This window comes from Homarus americanus, unplaced genomic scaffold, assembly GCF_018991925.1.
Source record: "Homarus americanus isolate GMGI-L3 unplaced genomic scaffold, GMGI_Hamer_2.0 scaffold367, whole genome shotgun sequence".
Lineage (NCBI taxonomy): Eukaryota > Metazoa > Arthropoda > Malacostraca > Decapoda > Nephropidae > Homarus > Homarus americanus.
This window is the reverse complement of record NW_024743709.1, coordinates 4,444,372-4,465,290: the sequence shown is the minus strand read 5'-3', so window position 1 is coordinate 4,465,290 and position 20,919 is coordinate 4,444,372. Positions and strand designations below refer to the sequence as shown.

The 20,919-nt window shown below is 35.4% G+C and overlaps 1 protein-coding gene across 6 annotated transcripts in view; it reads left to right on the top strand.

The window, feature by feature from the left end:
- LOC121877367 (zinc finger SWIM domain-containing protein 8 homolog) overlaps window positions 1-20,670 on the top strand; it is a 59,971-nt gene extending 39,301 nt beyond the window's left edge. For 5 of the 6 annotated variants that reach the window (XM_042383099.1, XM_042383098.1, XM_042383096.1 and 2 more), the window contains 9 exons: window positions 180-365; window positions 1,128-1,247; window positions 3,397-3,489; window positions 8,281-8,454; window positions 10,738-10,923; window positions 11,889-12,078; window positions 12,221-12,398; window positions 13,318-13,467; window positions 17,666-20,670. In XM_042383099.1, coding sequence (XP_042239033.1) covers window positions 180-365; window positions 1,128-1,247; window positions 3,397-3,489; window positions 8,281-8,454; window positions 10,738-10,923; window positions 11,889-12,078; window positions 12,221-12,398; window positions 13,318-13,467; window positions 17,666-17,735 — 1,347 coding nt within the window. In that variant the 3' untranslated portion in view covers window positions 17,736-20,670. The remainder of the gene's footprint in view (window positions 1-179; window positions 366-1,127; window positions 1,248-3,396; window positions 3,490-8,280; window positions 8,455-10,737; window positions 10,924-11,888; window positions 12,079-12,220; window positions 12,399-13,317; window positions 13,468-17,665) is intronic. The other variant, XM_042383097.1, reaches the window with a different exon arrangement.
- The last annotated feature ends 249 nt before the right edge of the window (window positions 20,671-20,919 follow it).

The following is a 20,919-nucleotide window of genomic DNA, read 5'->3' as shown; positions in this document are numbered from 1 at the left end:
GACTAAACTTTATATTCATATTATTTATTGCTACAGCTTAGTTAATTATAGCCACAGTATGGTATATATATAGAAACTAGATTTTTTTTTTTTTTTTTTTATAAAGGGTTTGTGTCTGTACTCTACTGTGTACCAAATATTGTATTTAGAGCTCCAATCATGGATTTTTTCTCATGCAGGTTTCTGTGGGAGTGAATGGCAGTGGTGGTGCTGGCACAATAGTGGGAGTGGCAGGATACCCAGTAGCAGCAACAGCACCTTCTGTCCCCTATGGCTTGCCTGGCATTCCGTATCCTCTTGGTTATAACTATATCCAGGGGCTAACAACAAGTGTATCTTGCATCAATCCTCAAATGCCTATGCAGGTATTTTTACTTAACAGTACTTGGTAAACAGTATTTCTGGGTTTCCTTTGCATTAGAATATAACTAATTTAGGATTTGGATACTATAAATAAATGAATCAGCATCATCCCAGTAATACAAAGACTTGTACAGTATTTGAAAGTCAAGTTACAATTACATTTTTGTCACTCAGGTCTTTGGAAAGAAAATTTACATTCTCAAAAATTTTGTTGGCTTTCACAAAGTACTTAAAAATTTATTATTTAATGCCATTGAGTATTTGTCTTGTGTTAAATTTAACAATTATATAGGTACCTTTCAGGCTTCTAAATCTCAACTATTTATTTGTTAATGGTGCCTGATATTTCAATATGGGTGCATGAGGTTTCTGTGTCAAACCTTGTTTTAAATGCCCCTTTTCCTTACATTGTAATGGGTTGGGAGATATATATGAGTGTGGGAGCTATATTCATGTTAGGCTACCATTGTACATAATGTAATATTTAAAGTCAACCCAGGGCATCTGTCGTATAGCCTGGTCATCACATACCACTCCCAGCTTGAGATATGACAGTTGTACTCCAGTGAACAGTTGGATTTAACAATAATTGTAATATTACTGGTTCACATTTTGTATCATTTATATATTTGTCCACATTAGGGATTCATACTCAGTGCCATTAACCTGCTAGCCAGGATAGATAACCCCTCCACCATCATTCGAACTAGTGTCTGGTCAGACCTGAGTCACAGTATTCTGTATTTGTGTTGTTATCCTTTCAGATGTACATCCAACCACCTGGGGTTCCATTCAGTGGAGCACAAGGAGTATCACAACCTCTGTTGCCTCCCCCACCCCTTCAGTACTACCCTCCTGTGTCCATACCATCCACACTTCCACAGGTAAGGACACCATAAGCTCATATTGAAATTATTGACATGTAATTGTGAAAATTCAACATTCAGTGTATAGACTGTCTTTTTTATTCAATTCTTATCATATGTTTCTATTATAGAACAGGGTTGAAATGTGGTGGGATGACACTTGTGTTGTTCAGTTTTTGGAATTTGTTCAACACGGAAAAAATATAAAGTCAGTTACTTGCAATTTGTTATATCTTTCATATTTTGGAGAATTGCATTGCTTACATATATTCCAACATTTGTTTATTTTATAATATATATATTTTTTTATGATCTTCTCAATCTACCTTTAAGCATGGGGGGCCAGCTTCTTTTAATATCTAGGAGGGCTGAGGCAATACAGGTATTGTCTCAGAGAGGTAGGGTGGCAGAGTTATGGGAGGAGGTGATGTAATGTCATAGTCTGTCAGGAGAGCCTGTGATAGTTTATGAGACGAGATATTGTTAGTGGATGATATAATTTCAGCATTTGAAGGAAGGAGACAAAAGAGGCAAGAGTAATGTGGTGGTTTGATGTGGAGAGTAGAGGAGTACATTAGGGAGGCATATTTAAGTAAGCTAGCCTGGAAGTTTTTGTGTCAAGGCAACTTTCTTAAGAGAAGTTTATGAAGGAAATGAGGGAGGAGATATTCAGATATTGATTGAGAAATAGATAAATTAATTTTCTTTATGCAGACAGGGAGGTAGTCTTTGATTACCTGAGGGAGTTTTGACCCTGCCTTGTCAGTTGTTTCCATCTTGTGGGTTAACGTTGGGAAGGGCATCCAGCCATAAACTTTGATTTAACACACGTGATGGCAACCGGGTCACCAGAACTGTACCCATCCCCTGGTCTTTGCTGCACTTTTTAGGCTAGTGCCCTTGGTTTGCTGTTTTGAATGAGGGGGTGGGAGACATCCCATTATGTTTTTACTTAACAGCTACTATCAGGTAATTGCAGGTAACCCACGCAAGCGTGGAAAATGGCCATAAAACGTTGATGTAATTGTTGAGATTCAAAATGAAATTATGCAAAAATACTTTCTTGGTAGAACTGTTAGAAAAGTTTGCATACCAACTTTAGAATGTCTTGAAACCTTGAGGCTAATCAAAGTAGCTTCTACTTTAGTGCTCTTATTTTCATGTATAATATTAGTATGGCATTTTGTAAATTTGAAATAATTTTATTTTGCCTGTGAATTCTGCAAAACTGTAGTAACGGAACTCCAAGTTACAATTTACTGATTCTCATGTTGTAGATTTAGTGCAAAGTGTGAAAATTATATATACACTATGTTTATTGGAACAGTATATTACTTTGTTCCTCAGTATACAGTAGTACATGAATTAAAATAAATTTTGTGTATGTTATTATTTGATGTGTGATATGCATGTAGTGTGATTGTGTTTGTATTGGTGTGATTACTTTCTTGTAAAGATAATTGGCATGTTTTACTCCCACTCCTTCTTGGTTGGTCAATAAGCCCTACTTACTATATCAGAAAGTGGTTAATAATCAGAGCAATAATATAAAGATGACCATCTGTCTGTCTGCCTGTCTGTCTGTGCATCTACATCTTTGATGCCTCTTTTCTCTCTCTTATCTCTTGAAGACATGGCTATATGTAGAACTTTCTCAAACATTTCAGTCATAGACCTTCACACTCTCCATGCAGCAACACCTGCAGCATGTACTGAAGAATTACATATTCTCTATAGGCTTTCACATAAGTGAAGTAGAATACTGTAGCAAGCAACACTTTGCTGGCTATGCACAGCTGTATAACTACCTTCAGTTTTTCTCAACTTAAAAGTCTGACCAAAAACTTCTTCACTGTGAATTGCATATAACTAAAGACCACCAGTCATTTTGCTGTTAGTGGCTTAAGGATGGATGCAGAAATGTGGTGCTTAGGGCTTCCAATCTACTGTACAGTATTTCATTGTGCCGATGCATAGTTGATAAGAATTAGTCTTTTTAATGACTTAGCCTCTGCATAAACATTCTCTACTCTTGCAGTTTCTTTTACTCTTAACACCTGAGACTGTAGTTCATCTTTGTCGTAATTCCTATTTTGGAATATGATAAGGCCATTTTTGTAAGTACTGCTTTTCTAAAAGTCCATTATCAGGCTTTAATTCCAAACAGAAAAATTTGACTACAAAAATGGTCCTCGAATTGGCTGCCACTCACCATTACAGCATCAGACAGATCCTGGATGCCAGCTCATGGGTTACAAAAGTAGGTAATTAGGGATTTTCTCTTTTAATTTTTGTTCAGTTATGTTAATTCATTTTTATGGTATTTTAGTTTTTCTTATCACATACTTATGTAGGTCAGAGAGTGGAATGAGAATTTATACATATACTGTATTGTGTGTCTGTGTATACATGTGTTTTATTTACTAAGTTGAAGTGGGAAGAATTAGATTTTCAAAAATTAAATTCCTTATCTTCTTTTACTGTAAAAAAAAAAGCCCAAAGGTCTTTGGTGAGAGACCTTTGAGACTAAGTTCCAATGATAGACCTTACCTTATGTCAGGGGTGGGCAAAGTATGGCCCGCGGGCCACATTTGGCCCGCCAAATTATTTTTGTGGCCCGCCACTGCATTTGTATTTACAAATACAAGGCTTTACTTTGTGTTAATATAATACATTTGCATCTACATTAAGTGGGTGGCCCGCGAAGTGTGCCACTATTCATGAAGTGGCCCTCCATCAAAAATAATTGCCCACCCCTGCCTTATGTCATAGCATAAGATCATTCAGTGGCATAATACATTATTGATGTAAATAATACAATTGCTTCAATATACTGTACAGTAGCTGTTTTCACAGTCAGTCATACCGAAGCCTTTTAGTGCAGCCTTGAGTATGTTAGTGTCATTTCATTATTTATGAGATATTTAGGTCAGGAGTTAAACACTTAACAATCCACTGCACCTTGATAATCCCCAAGGCATAAAGATGATTTACAAAGGCCCAAGCCTCCAGCCTTGCCACTTAAAAGTAAATGGAAACACTCGGTTACTGAACCAGCTGTACACTTTTGTACTCAGATGACCAGGCACCAAGTTGTCCCCTAGTCCTTGACTGATAGGCTTCAGCAGTAAGTGTTATTTACAGTCCAGAGGGTGTCCAATAATTAATACATCCTTTGAATAACCAAATGTTCATTGATGTAGATTTATAATACAGTAATTGCTGGAAATGTTGACCACTTTGTTCTTCACACAAATGAACTTGATAAACTATGTTGTGATACACTGGAAATATTGACTATTTTGTTCTTCATACAAATGAACTTGATAAACTATAAGGTAATACACTCTCTCTGTAATATTTCTCAGAATCTTGTCCCTAAACCTTCCACAGTAAATATTCTTTGTTCACCTGTAAACAACATGTGTTCTTGAAAATTTGTGCTTTGGGTGAATTCCTGCTACAGTATATGCAACCCATTTTCCCAAATGGCCTTATGTTAAGCTGAGATGCATTCCAGCACAAAAACAATTTCAACCCAAAACCCATGTTATAAGCTGAGATGCTTCATTTCAAAGAATATTTAACCCAAAATGCAACAATATTAATATTTAATGCTGATGTGATAGTGGAAAATACATACAGTCTGTAGTCGCAAGAACTGAAGATCTAAACTTCTTGTGGTTGACCTAACATTGTTGGTATATAAAACAAGTCTATAAGTGCTGTAAACCAGGTCTTACCCTGACTATCACTGGCTGCTGACACTACCTGCCTCAAGTATTTTGAAATATTTTTACAGTAAACATAATTTTGTTTAGACTTTCTTCAATGCTTTAGGTTTTAGTAATGTTTGGTATGATATACTGTACTGTCATAGCTCTGTAAATAAAATATTAAGTAAATTTCAATAATATATATGCTCACTGCTTCCCACTTGATATATTTAAGAAGTTTTACAGTTAACATGATTTTGTTGAGTATTCTTGACTACTGTATTGTAGTTAAAGACCTAGCAGTGATTAGTGTAAACACCAAAGTTCATTGGTTACAGGCGCGTGCAGTACGAGTGAATGTTAAGATGCACACATACAGCACGGGAGGATCATGAGCTTATGTAACATTGAATGATAATATCCAACCACCAGCCACCAGATTTGGTCATAATAATCTCCTCTCAAATATCATGAGTAGGAAATTTAATTAGAATATGAGGTTTAATTTGTGTTTATTGTTTAAGTTAATAAATATTAAAGGAACCAAATATAAATTAATAGAAAAAAATAGCTGGCCTTACTTGGGGTGCAGGCAGGCACATGAACAGTCTTTCAGTCAAAATTTTGCTTAATGAACTTAATAGAAGATTGTGAATTGAAAATTCACATGCTAAAACATTAAGGTCATCAAACCAAATACTTATTAATTGGCTGATCTACCCAAGACAAAAACAATGGTCTGCATTAATATTTTTCTTTTAATCACGTCAGTAAACACGGGGTTCTATGGGCTGTGTTACTTATTGAATACCGTCACCCTTTTTTTTATTATACTGTAGTACTGTATTATGATTAATTTTGGCCTCAGCCACCCAGACTCTTTACTGTACGGATTAAGGTTAGAGTTATCACTGTCTACTGGTGAGTAGTTTTGTGGTGAAATTTTCCATAGCTTATTTTATTGATGTCTTGCTAAGGTTCTGAGTAATAACCGTAAACTTTCATAGCTCAACATTAAAAAAATATATATATTATAATTTACTGCCTGTAACCTCACCAGTGTACAGTTTTTAATTATTTACCCTATATAATATAGCCCCAAGTTATGGCAACATGACTTGCAATGAATCACATAAATTTGTAAATTAGGATCTGATTCAAGCTACTGTAGAATGTTGTTCGCTCCACATTTCCTTCAGAACGCAGTGGGCACTTTAGCTATTTAGGTTGGTGCATTGTGGCATCAGTTCAGTCAATCATTTGCTATGGCATCGCACAGACTACTCATAAATGAATAGCATTTTTGATGCCTCATTTTTAATAATTTATTAAGAATGAGTAAAAGATATGACCAAGTGATGACAGTCCTGGTGCAAAGTATAAAAGAAATTGTGTTAGTTTAATTGAGAAATTCAAAGCATTAGAGCACTTCGAAAATGTGAGAAGTCATTGAATATTTCACTGGAATTGGGAATGGTGGATCCATGGTAAAAACAATTAATGTGATTTCTAATATGTTTAACCTTGAGGCAATTACAGTAGAAGTCCAAAAATCCGGACTGCTTGGGGATTGGGTTGGTCCGGATTTTCGGATTTTCCGGATTCTCAGACTACTTTTAAAATTCAAATTTAAGGAGGAATAAAGAAGAGATGAACAGGTACATTTTGATAGTTTATTCATTGGCAAATATAGCATGCTTCATTTATCAAAACGAGCAGTTTTAAAGAAAAAGCTGTGAATTCTAGAATTTGATTCTTTGCCTTTTTCATATCATAAATTGTAGTTTTTCCAATGTCGTATGTTTCCATTAGAACAGTATTGCTCACACCACGTTCTAGTTTCTTAATTATTTCAAGTTTGTCACTCAATTTCAACGTGTTCTTCACATAACGAAGTTTATCTACTTTAGGAGCCATTATTATGGGCTGTTACAGAACGTACAGTACTCCGTAAATAGAAAGAGTAGGACTCAAAATTACATACGTTGTCACAGTTTGATTGCTCGTTTTAAAGTGGCGACCGCGTGGTCGCTTGTTGTCGCTGTGCAGCTGTGGCACTCACGCAAGTGCACATACACACAAAAGCCAGCTAAATTTAAAAAAAAAAGTTTGAGTTTTCGAAAAGTCTGGATTCTCGGGTGGTCTGGATTTCTGGCATCCGGATTTTTGGACTTTTACTGTACTCAAATTGTGACTCATTTAAGTAATCGCTATCGTTCGTTTTTCATTGACATACAGTACCTGTGTTTATTAATGTTATACAATAGCTATATAATTTAATATATTTTTTATATTATCATTCCTTTTTGGGGGATTTTATCTTTTGTGTCACCAAGAATGCATCTTCAGTTTATAGCATTAAGTGAATGGACATTAGAGATCCAACAAATTCCATTTACAACCATAAATTGGCGGACACATCCCGTCATTACTCAGGCTTTACTGTAATTACAAATTTTGGAAGCTCTGTGAACTGAGGATTACCGACATATATATATATATATATATATATATATATATATATATATATATATATATATATATATATATATATATATATATATATATATATATATATATATATATATATATATATATATATATATATATATATATATATATATATATATATATATATATATATATATATATATATATATATATATATATATATATATATATATATATATATATATATATATATATATATATATATATATATATATATATATATATATATATATATATATATATATATATATATATATATATATATATATATATTACCTCTGTCAAGCTATGTGCTTGTAGATTTTGATATTACAGAACATGGAAAACCCTTCAGGGATACTGTAAGTTACAGATGTTCATAATCACCTTCCACACCTACTGCACACTATTGACCTGCTCCAACACCTTTTTTACAGTCAGCACTTTCCCATTTTCCACTCTGCATGGGTCCTTCACCCTCTCTTCAATTCTTTTTTATCCTTCCATTTATTAAAATTTTTAAATAATTCTTCAATACTCTCTATCTGCTATCAGCAGTTAAGTCATTGGGGCAGACCAATCTTAATATTCTGTGATAGTGACCCTAACACCATGATAAAAATGTTTATCCTTTTAGAAATCCCATACAATTGATTCCTGAACAACATACTTGCATGGTGTATTTTATGTTTAAATTAACAGTTGCTTTCCCTATTTATAATATACATGTGCAGGATGATTGAATCGGGATTGGTGGAAATAAGGAGAAAACTCCATCAAAATGGGTTTCCTGTATTTTTTCTTCTTTTTTTTTCAAAGAATTACCCTATTACCGATCATTCCAGAGTGGATTACCAGGTAATGGAGGAATGTCAGCAGGCGTGCCAGGAGGTCTGCCTGCAGGCGTACCTGGGAGTCAGCAGAACCTTGGTACCCAGCCACCTCCTCCCCTTACTGCTGGCCCACCTCCTCTCTCTCAACAACCTGCTCTCCTGCCAGGCAATACTCCACCAACACAGGTATTGGTTGTTCTGATACCTGTTGATACAGATTTTTATGTATTTACTTTGATTAGAAACAATGTTTTACTTATATTCCTGTTCTCATTCTAATGTAGGATGAAAAGAAAAAAAACACCCTCATTAGTCACCCAGTTACAACGATGGAGGCAGTACCATGCAAAAAATAATATAAAATGAAAGAATATGAAAGAATATATATATATATACAGTTAACCCTCACTTTACGCGGTCCCGCATTCCGCGTTTCCACGTTTACGCGGTGCCCTGCCGGAACCCAGGATGCTCACATTCCGCGGTGCGTGTACCCCTTTACGCGGAGAGCGGCTGGCGAGCCGCGCCATTTTTGGATCCAAACCTCCCGCCATCCGCCATGTTGTGTAAGCTGCCCGAACATGGTGCGCACAAGGTCGCCCAGTCATCAAAACATTACCAGTTCTTCACCCGCCACCCACCACAGCCGGCCCAAGTCAGTGATAGTGATAATTATGATGAGGATATGGACTTATATGGACTTTGGGGAGTTTGACAAAGAGGCCCTGCAAGCCTCTGTGGTGGATAGTGATACAATTGATACAAGTGACACAGGTGAGGGCCAATAATCTGCCCTCTGCCTCGGAACCAACCCCCCATCCCCGTGTGCCCAGCCATCTTTTCTACTAATGTAAGTGTTAAAAAACCTAATATTATTGATATTTCTCTTAATTATTAATTGTGTGTGCATACCATCATAAAATTAAGAAGTTATTTTTACTACAACATAGGTATTGTGTCTGAAAAAGCGGAGTTTGGGGAGTCGGCCCAGTCTCTATTTCAATTAATCCCAAATGTTATGTTGTTCACTTTACGCGTTTCTCACTTTACGCGGGCCGCCGTGGGTTGAATTAACCGCGTAAAGTGAGGGTTCACTGTATATATACAGTATACTGTAATTTAAAGTCTGTATCTAAATTAATATAATTTTGGTTACCTTATGCTAAATAGCAATTTAAATCATTGACTCCTAATATTTTGTATGAAGAAGAAATAACTATCTTTTTCCTTCTCCCAATAAAGTCATATTGGCTTTAACAATTTCCCATTTATCTCGTACAGTATTTGTTTTTACTTCTCATACTGTTTTCTATCATCTCTTATATGCCACAAAACATTCTCACTCATTGATCCTTGATGCAAACACATAATCCACATATTCCTTTCCGGAACCTACACTGCTCTTTCTGTAATATAATTCTCTAAATTATCTGAATAATAACTACAAAACACTTTCCCTGTTATGCTTAATAATTTTTTCCAACAATTATTTTTACATTAATTGTCACTACTGTACTTTGTTTAATGCATGATAACTGTTCATGTTCTGTTCCCCTGTCGTGAATAATTTATAGTTATATACATTCTTGTGATCCATTCTAACACTTCCACCTTCCATCTACTCCTGGATCCTTCACACTCCTCAGCTTACTTGCATTCTGTCTCCCATTCTCCTGAGTTATGATTTTCTTTTACCACCATAAACATTCCATTTGCTATAATGGTATCACAGGACATCATCTCCATATCCATCCCTCCTTCACATTGATGGCTACTACTAAATATTATGCAAATACTGGATAAGAGGTGGAGAGGAGTACTATAGCTTTGTATGACACAGTCTTTGAATACCTCTTTACTGAGGTCATGGCTCACACAGGACACACAGGTAATTTTTCCTTAGAATACAGCTCTAGTTGAAGTGATGTTGCCCCTCAGTGGACATTGGAAACTAATATAATACAATTTTAAGAGGCCCTTGTTTTCTAATGAATTTTGGAAGACATTTCAACAATACTTAAAGTAATTTACATCATATATGAAACACATTCATGTACAGTATTGTACATGTGTTACTATGTGATAGATGATAAAATGGTGGTTATGGAAATTAATATTGTACTTTGATACTAACAACAGATCTCTTCTAACAGAGAAAATGGCATCACCTCAACAACATTTTGATTTTAAATACAAATGCAAATAGGGCAACAAACTTTTTGCAAAAATAGGTATCAGAGGTGTATATTATATGATTGATTTTATGATATTGAGGGGTGTTACTCATATGGTACGTGTTTACATTAAAAATTAGTCATAAGAAGCAAAACAATAAATGCCTGTCTAACTGGGAATTATCTTCCTCTATTATATTATTGATAATTTTTAGAGTTTGGAAATATATTTAGATTGAAATTTTCAATGAGATCCTTAAGGCTTGTCAATAACCCCTCAATATTTGTTGGACAGGGCTTCTACTCGCTACCTTACTCGGGTGCAGTTGGCAGTGGAGGAGTGTCAACAGCAGGATTCATGGGTGGTCCTCAGCCAGGTGCTCTGCTGTCTTGGGTCAGAGCCCAGGGTCCCCACATCGTCCAACATTCCCCCCACCAGGCCCAGCTGCCCCCACGGCCCACCTCACAACCACAACAACAGGCAACTCCTCCAATTTATTATAAAATGCAAAGAGAATGTCTTAAGAAAAATAGCATCATCTTCAAATCGGTGGTGGAATATCATGCCATTCAAGCACAAAAATAATAATAATTATAAATAATAAATTTTGTCTTTTAATTTTTCTGTTTGTCTAATTTTAACAAGTGCCTGATACATGGTCCTTTAGGATCAGTTAATTTACATTTTACAGGGGAAGGGGGGAATGAAAGAACTAAATGGTACATGCATATGTGTACTAAACGGGACTAGGAATGCCCCAGTGCATACACCCCAACCACTGAACCATCTAGTTACTTTACTCATCATTGAAGCTTCAGTTATAGTCTTGTCCACTTGAAAGTTTAACATTATGATATAGTATTCCTTCAGTGATCAGGATTGTTTCCTGGTATTGGATACAGGAGTACTTCCATGGCTAATATTGTAATATAGTAGCACCTGAGCAAGATGCAAAATTTTGTACTGAGTAACACCAGTGTGTAAAAGAATGCACTGAGTATCGCCTAGCCCCTTCCCTATTCTCTTCTCAATGCATTAGGCATCTGCAACAATTAGACAAAGAGAGAGGAAGACTGTTTTGAAGTATGAGACTTTTCTTTATTCATGTCATGTTTTGTTAAGATGGTAACAGTCCCTCTCCTTTCCCTCTGTTGGAAATGAGCTCATCGTTTATCCTTCCCTTTTTCTAAAACTTTGATGGTGAGCTAAATCATTGTATGGTTCAGAGGTGTGGCACATGCACCAGCACCTGTCCTGTGTCCATATGTTCACAGAGCTCTTATCTGTCTATTCTCTTATTTTCTAAGCAGAATGTGTTTGAACCTGTAAGATGTTGGAATAACCATCTGCAAGACACTACCAGATAATATTTATACAGTATATATACATTATACAGTATGTAAATAAGAATTTTTTTAGGTTTTTCACAACTAATATTCTCACAGGTTGGTGGTATTCAGCAAGTGAATAACACAGGATCTATGCACTATTTGCTGAGTTCTTACCGTGTTGGCATGCTAGCATTAGAGACTTTAGCCAGAAGAGTCCATGATGATCGACCTCAGGCAAAGTATGCCCGAAACCCACCTTATGGGGAAGATGTCAAGTGGCTATTAGGAGTAGCTAAAAAGCTTGGTGAGTGACTTACCGGTATTCTCTTGTCATTTGTGACAAAAATAACTTTTTATGAGTACTGACAGTTGTGAAGGACTCATCTATACAATATATTATACTGTAATTGTTAGCAAACTGTGACTTTTTTTCTCTTTTTTTGCAGGTCAACAATACCTGCATCAATTTTGTATGTGCTCAGTTAATAGTGTAGTGTCGCCATTTGTGCTGCAGGAACTAGCAGTAGAGGCAGCACATTATTTAGCCCGCCATTCACCTGCTCTTTTTCACCAACAATTAAGGTCACCCATCTTACAACCTCTTGTACAGAAGTGCCAGCAAATGTAAGTTGATCACAATTGTATCTCATTTATGAATAAACTTAAAGTATATTGTACAGTTAACTGAGTCTCTGTTATGATTGATAGCAATAGTCTTGTGCTCAGAAAGTTTGAAAATTAACAGTTACGCAAATATATTGATTCATTTTGGGAAACTGAATAAAGCTTTTGATATGCTTATGCTTATTTAAATATACTATTCTGCTCAGAAATTCATGTGATGTTACAAATACTTCTACCAGCACTGACAGAATTCTTAAAGTTTAATATCCCACTCTGTTATATTGCAGGATGGCTGAAGTAAAGATTGTGCACACACACACTTTGTTATCATCCACTCATTTTTATATCCCTCCCTCCCTTTCTCAATATATGAATATAATGAACAACCAAAACAATATTATCAATCCTATTTTCACTGAAAATCATTATTCATTTAATGGTTTATTGTGTTCCGATATGGAAAGTAGAGAATTGGTAAGAAAAGTGTATAAATTCAGAGATGGATGGGAGGAGGAAAGGTGGAACACCAAGGAGGAGATGGATGGAGGGCCTTAAGAACATTCTTTAAGTGAAGGGGATAGACATACTGGAACCAATATTGTGCATGAATAATAGGAGAGCATAATGTCTGGTGGTTTTGGGGAATGGATGTGCTGCTGATGGGTGATGTTTGGTTGTGTGAAGGAACAGGTATAAACCAGATGGATATTTTGGCCTTATTGTGGAAGGGAAGAATGGTACCATTGCATTAAAAGTCTGTTACACCTGTAAAAGTTATGTATTGTGAGAGGTGAAGGGAGAGACTGAGTTTGCTCTTGAGTGCAACCACCTTGAATTTAGGTAAATAAAGGCTCATAAAGATTGAAAATATATTGTAATGTTGTGTGCTTATATTTCATTTATATTTCCTTCTTAATAGGTTTCTCCAGTGCACCCACCTGAAAATGTACTATATTACCCCAACTGAATATGATGAATTCATATCCATCATTCTTGCTGCTCGTTCAGCATACCAAATGACACCAGGTGGAATTGTCCAGTTTAATGAACTCTTGCAGGCTCTAAGAAGGTAAGTTCTGAAAATAAGTGTTTTTCTAATTATAATAGCTGCTGTATAGGGCCTTAAATTTATTATCTTAGATACCCAGGAGGTTAAGACTGGTAAGTACATTACAATAAAAGACATTAATGTAGTATGTATTACAGGGTATCGCAAAGTGCTTGAGATGCTGAAGGTGTCACCAGGGGGATTCTGGGAGTCTCCCTTGCAAATGAAGTAAAAAGTAATGGCGTATTTGCATGTCATTAAGTTATTTTTTTGTATTCACAGATTTTGTCATTGACAATTGAATGGCATCTCCCAATTTATACAGTTCTCTCAGTAAACTTAGCAGCCTTACCATTATAATTTTGTTTTTCTTGTGATCTGATATCAGCTATTAATTGGGTATGATGTCACAATCTACATTTCTATGTTGGTCATAAGATTTTCTTGAGGGAGTAAAGAGTATCCGGTAAGAATCTTCTTGTTTAGTGAAAAAGCTGAAATGGACAAAGTAAGGAAGAAAATCAATCATGTTTTGTGCTTGAATATTAACTGAGCTACCCCTGCCAAGGCTTCTATGGTAAAGTATTCCTTTTGTGTTCCTAGTGACAGGAAGATGAGACAATAAGCAGTAGTTTTTGATGCATGCAGTGTAGACCCTCTCCCATCACCCTGTGTGTATTACTTTGAACATCACCCCATTATCAGTGGATGTATTATGAATGTGCTATGCAGTTTAATTACCATATGTAATCCACTGGTTAAAATGGTCATGAAGATATGGAGCTAATGATCATTACCAAAGTAATGTGTGACAATTTACTAAATTTTACAAAAGTGGTGCATCATCAAAAACCTATCAGTTCTGTACACATTTCCAATTACAGTAATTTTAAAAATTTAGCCTAAGTCACCACTTAAGGCAGTTTTTAAAGCCATTCCATCTGCAGACTGCCTTATTATCTTGAGAAATGTAGTTAGAGTATATTTGAAGGAACCAGGTTATGTTCTTATAATTCAGTAAGTACCTCTATTTATTCTCCTGAGGTAGACTTTACTTTTCTTGCCAAAGTTTAACAAGGGTACAATTCAAGGGGGAAATGTAAATGCAGAAAAACCTAGTTATCACAATTTACCTATACATTGGCAGAACAACTATCCTAACAAGAAGGTAGTCCACTGGTTCCAGGTTTGAATCTGCTCTGGGAAGGCAGTGTATGGGTTATATTCAGTGTGGGCCAGCACGAGTAGTTCAAATTCACCTTTATCTGTTTGACATGAAAACTCAATTGATTCATTAATATCCAGACCTTAGGGAAATGTATCCCAATTATGTCTCAAATTGTCTGGGAGATATTATACCCTTGTTTGACTTTGAAAGTTTCCCAGATGTATTAGGCAAGCTTGGATTGTATGTAGGGTTCATTGATAGTACAGATGGTGATGTACACCTCCTTAGTCCATCACAGTGTAATTAAAACTTGTGTGTATGTACTACATATACAGGAAGGAGGTTAGTCATAGTGGTCCCTTTTAACATATTTATGGTCTCTTAAAAGGTAGAGTTTTGCTGGCAAAGCCTATCATCAATATAACTCAAAAGGGAGATTTTGTATGCAAAGAAGTCAATTTACAGTGATTCATGCTCATTTTGCAGGATTTATTAATGTTTCTGCTCAAAAAGTTCAACTTTTATTGTTTTATCACTGAATGTTCTCTAATGAAACAAAAAGGATTGATCAATCACCTGCTCGAATTCCATGGATTGAGTACTCAAATTTATTTTGTGAATGATTTCTTTGTGATGAGCATAGATTTTATCTTGCCACACTCTCAGGTTTAATCATGAGAGCTATGACCTGTGAGAAGATGGTGACATGACACTAGCATGGCTGTTGAGTTCATTTGATGATTGCTTCTTGATTTATAAATGAAAGTAAACCTAGAAAGTAAGTGATACACCCATGTACACTCTCACACAAGTTTAAACTTAACTTTTGTTCTCTTGTTTCAACTTTTCCCCCTTCCCTCCCTTTAAAGTTATTTTTTACCGTATGTTGTTTTTTTATATGTATTTCCATGTGGCAATTGTGTATCCCGTTGAAACTCTTCCCTTTTGTGTAGCAAAGACTGTCTGTATACTGGAATGACAAAAAATTTGTCAGCCCAGGAGTTGATTCATATTTGAAAATACAGTGATCCCTCGGTTAACGAACGCCTCGGTTAGCGATTTACCTTCCATAAGATTCTTCACTCCGGTTAACGAAAAAATCTCAGTTAACGAATTCCTTACGAATTTTTCCCAACATGTTTTCGCCTGCTCACCAGCTGTACTATTAGTCCGCCAATACAGTAATCTGTTTTAGGGCTTAAATTCGTTACCTTTTGAGTAAATATCAAGAAGGTTGTACTATTCAATAATTTTTCAAGTCTTATATTAAAGTTTTTAGTCATTTTAACAATTATTTAACATAATTGAAGTACAGGGAACTAGTTTTTAGCACGCCAAACAGTTACTTGACTCACCCAAAATGGCATCAGTGTGTGTCCCTGCTCAGTGGAGGAAGCTTCTTGCTTGAGACTCTCTTGAACATAAACTATTTTTACGTTTTTACAGTACAATTATTGGTCATTCTGAAGTTTATTTTACATATTGACAATATATATTGCAGTGCAGTGTTGATTTAATGAAAATAATCTTGAATTACACCAAGTGAACTAAAATTTTATGGGTGAAATGGTGGCATGGGGTGACTTATCTTCCACCCCAATGCCTTCTCTTCTCCCTTCTCCTCCACCCCCATTCTAATTCCCATCATCATCATCATCATCAACCAGGAGCCTTCTACATGCACACCTCAAAGTAAGTGTGCTTTACTGCATTTATTTTTAGTTTGTATGTAATTTTTGGTGAGCTGGAACCAATTACCAAAAATCCCATTGAAACAATAGTTTCGATTAACGAATTTTTCGGTTAACGAACTACCTTCTGGAATGAATTGTGTTCGTTAACCGAGGGACCACTGTACTGTACAGTAATCCCGTGTTTTTCGCGGGAATTACGTTCCTGAAACCCCTGCGAAAATCCAAAACCGCGAGTACTATTTTAGGAATCACTGTACCTGTGGCCACCAAACAGCTCAGGTTGGTCATGCACTTAACCACGCCATGCTCTTCACTCACGGCCCAGTGGTCACACTGATCACTGATGCACTGTACCGGCATTTACTCACATCATTATTTGAAACTAATCATATTGTAGTATAATAAATGGAAAAATGTAAACACAGTTATATAAAAAAAAATATTATTTACAAGTAAATAAAAATTTTTATATTTCGCTGAGGTCGGCAACACCCGCATTGCCATCCCCTCCCTGCTGTCCCGGCGTCTGCCCGCCCTCACACAGTCACACCAGCCAGCCAGTCCTCTTCCATCCACATTCCTCCACTTGAAGACTTGTATTCTGACAAAAGACACAAATAAGTTGTCGGTCTTCACCACATCTCGACCCATAGCTCATACCACCTCTGAGCTTGTCCAATAAAACTGTTTTTTCCGTTAAGGTCAACACTATTCTTGATCTCTTGGTCACTTTAGAGTTTTTGCTAGTAATATTTGCCTTTGTTGAGGCTGGCTTACGTCCCAGAGCCATGTGGAATGCACTTGGGAGGACAAGCAGAAGAGGTAATCGCAGTAGCGTTCACAGTACAGTAGGCACGTGTGGACTGAGGCTTCTCAGAGCAGCGGGTGTCTGAGGCGGGAAAGGGTGGCGTCTGTTTGCCGCACCACACAGGGGAATATCGAAAATGGTGCGAAATTTTAATTTTTGTTTTTAAAGGATATTTTTTATGTAATATATAATTTTTTAGTAAAAAACAGCGAATGGTCAAAACCGCGATAAAAAAATCCGTGAAAAACACGGGATTATTGTAAAAGGCAAAATGCAAACAAAGGGAAATCTACCTGTTAAAGAAACAGGAAGAAGCAAAGAATAAAATACAGTATAGTTAATGAAAAAATTATAGTCCTTGACAGTATCTTGGGGACTAATATAAAGTGTAGGGAACTGCACTAACTTGTGATGGTGATAAAGTAAAGTGAATGTGATATTAATATATTGCATATACTATGTAGAAAGTCATTCCATTAAGATTAACATTGTACAGTATTTGTTTGAATAAATGACCAACTAAATTATTTAAATGCTTTTTCTCCATAGATCAAAGTCATGTAAGAAAGAGCTGTGGACGAGAATCACAAATGCACTCCAGCAATCAGCACCAGTATGACCTCAGTCTTGTCTAGGGTCTTCTGGAGAAACCTGGGGAAGTACATCATTGGTGAGACATGGAGGCATATCACCAATATGAGCGGATAAAGCTATCAGCAGCATGTAGGTGTTGTTTGGCAATGTGAAAGTGAAAGTAAATGTAGTGAATAGCAACGTGTCAATACATTGTGTGTGGAGAAAGTCCTGATTTATCAAGAAAAAGGGAATTATCTTTAATAGCACTTAGCTCTCTTTCCTTGATTTATTATCAGATGGAAACCTTGATTGAGAGGGTAACAAAAGATCTTTGAAATCCTGGAGTTATATGACAGAGAAAACCTAAATTAGAGCTGCAAAAGAAGTTTTTCATCTTGTTAGTGTTGGATTAAAGACCTGAAATTCTAGACTGCTGTTTCTCATGCAGCCTCATGACAAAAATCCAAAGTTGCCAGCCACTGTCATTCAGAAGGTTTATGTCTGTAGATATGGCAGAGAATATATAATTAAAAGAAGCAATAGATTCTTATCAACAATATCAGACATGACAACTAGTAATTTGGCAAAGTATCAGACTTTCTGGGAAGGAAAAAAGTGAGTCACAGATAATGTACTGACAGTGGTAAACTGTTCACTTGTAAGGAGTAAGTTCTCATGCCACAGACAAGCAAATAAAAGTTTGTGTATTCTAGTGTCTTAAACATCTTCCTTTTGATTTGTAGGAAGTGTTCTATGAATCAGTAACCATTGAAGGGAAATAATGAGGTAAATGGAATTAATGAGGAATGATGTTCTTCGTGGTTATGGAAGTGAACAGTCATGCAGGCAGGCTTTTTAATCTGCTCAATGAATTATAATTTGTATTTGGAAGATTGAGAAAATATTTTTCAGCATAATTGGGTGACTATATATTGTATCAATATATGTAAGCACCTTAAAATTTACAAAAAGCACTCAGTGGAAAACTTCATCTTTGTCCAGATATAGTGTTTCTTACAGTAATAATTGTAAAGTCCTATTATTATAAGCATTTGCACTCTCGTATCATGGTTTAACTGGAGATAATTTTTTGATGGAAAATTTTTTATTATAGATCATGGATATTTCTATAGGTATTGTAATATCATTTTTGAGCTTGAGAATAACTTAATTTCTATGTAATGTCACACGTTAGGGAAGAAATATCAAGTGGCATACAAAGATGCCATTCGCATATTGCCTGTATATAATAACTTTGTGTGTGTGTGTGTGCGCATATGTCACGTTTGGAGGCATGTGTGAGTGTGGGTCTGGGTCTCTGTCTGTCTTTGTCGTCCTCCTCTTAAAACACCTGCCAGTCAGGGGACAGGAAATCCTGATCTCATTAGATTTCTAAAGTGTGAATTAAAGTTCTAGTATATTGCAGAAGTTGGATCAGGGCTGTATGGCATAGGTCATATATTCCTGTAGTGTTTTGGTAAAAAAAAATTAATAGCTTTGAAAAATTAGTAAGTAGTTTTAATACTTAACTTTTTCTTTTATACTTTAGTGTTAAAAGTGTTGACATTTTAAAGAAATATTGGAAATTTAAGTTCCAGAAACTTGTACATTTTAGGAAATATTTGGTTCCCATTTATATAGTTTTTATTTTGCTCATTGTTAATTATTGCACTCAAAATATTTAAAGTTTTTATGATCTCATATATTGGGTAGATTTATTTTATACTCTTAATATTGTCAGTAACTCTCTACAGGACTTCAGAGAATTATTTCACAACAGACCATTAAACAATGATTGTTGAATTTTGTTGTGGAGAACAGCAGATAAAAGATTGCAGTACAGTACAGTATAGATAACAAACAAATGAGAAGATAATTCCTAGTACTGTACTGTATTGCTTAAGAAAATTTATTCTTGCCTTTGGTTTTATTATTGAATTTGGTCTAAACTAATATGGTAACTCTGTAGCTCTGGAATCTTGGTTAAAGAATTCTGAGATTATATACCAGCATTCATATAGTATACTGGAGTAATAATGGTCTGGAATACAAATATCATTAAAAAAATCTAGATAATGTGAATTTTCATGGATTTACTATCTTTTAATTATCTCGTAAGCGATGGCTACTTGATTGAGGAATAGGAAGTCTGAATGAATTACGTCCCTGTATAATCAAGATATTTAAGAGCAACAATGAGTAGAAATTAGCAAGTAGTATTGTTTTTTATTGGCTCTAGGTAAGCTTTCTTACCATCACCAGGTGTCAGTGTTTATAAGTACAGTTATCACTTATTCGATTACTTAATTAACTATACAGTATTAGAAACTCATTGTAATAGTGTTCAAAGTTGGTTCATGCCAATATAGCTAACTTTTGTCAGTTGAGGACAGACCAAATTTAGATTGTTAGCAGCTAGTATCATATATGGACATTTGTATATAACTAAAATTTGTATTTACTGTAGGATTACAATACTAAGGAGTCATAAAAATAAATCCCAACTTTCAACTAAATGTCCAGTAAAAAACTTTGAAAACTTTTTTCTGATGAGTTATGATGAGACAGTTCATATACAGTATGATGCTGGATGACTGTACAGTACCTCACACCTGGTGCCTTCCCAGTGTTATTTAATGTCTGACACATTGAATATATATATATGTTGTCCACTGATATCCTGATTAATTAGGTCCCGTGCTCACCAAATTTTTCATTATCTCACATCATGGTATCATTACTCAGCCCTGTATGAAAGATTGTCATTGTCTGAACCTTGTCTTATCTATTATTGTACATCAAAGATGCTGTCTTTTGCACTTCGAGATGTTTTGCAAATTCAGAATCTTTCCCTTCACACTACATTCCCCAGAATCCACATACATATATTGTGTAAAAAATCCAATGGCAGTTCTTTACTCCCTTAAAAAAAAAACATATAAAAAAATAAATAAATACAAAAAAATTGGATGGGCTATCCCACAAGTAAACACATGTCTTCAGCTTGCACCATAAAAAAATGTAGATAAATATATATAGTACAGTATATAATGAATGACCATCACATTTCAGGTAGAATACCCTGTAGTTAATTTAGGAAGGACTGTTTAAAAGAATGGGAAAGCAAAAAGATATGGAAATTAAAGATAGTTGTTGTTTTAAAAGTATTTTAAGTAAAAAACTGTGTAGGGCTTTAGTTTGTGGCCAAAGAAGTAGAACCATTACTA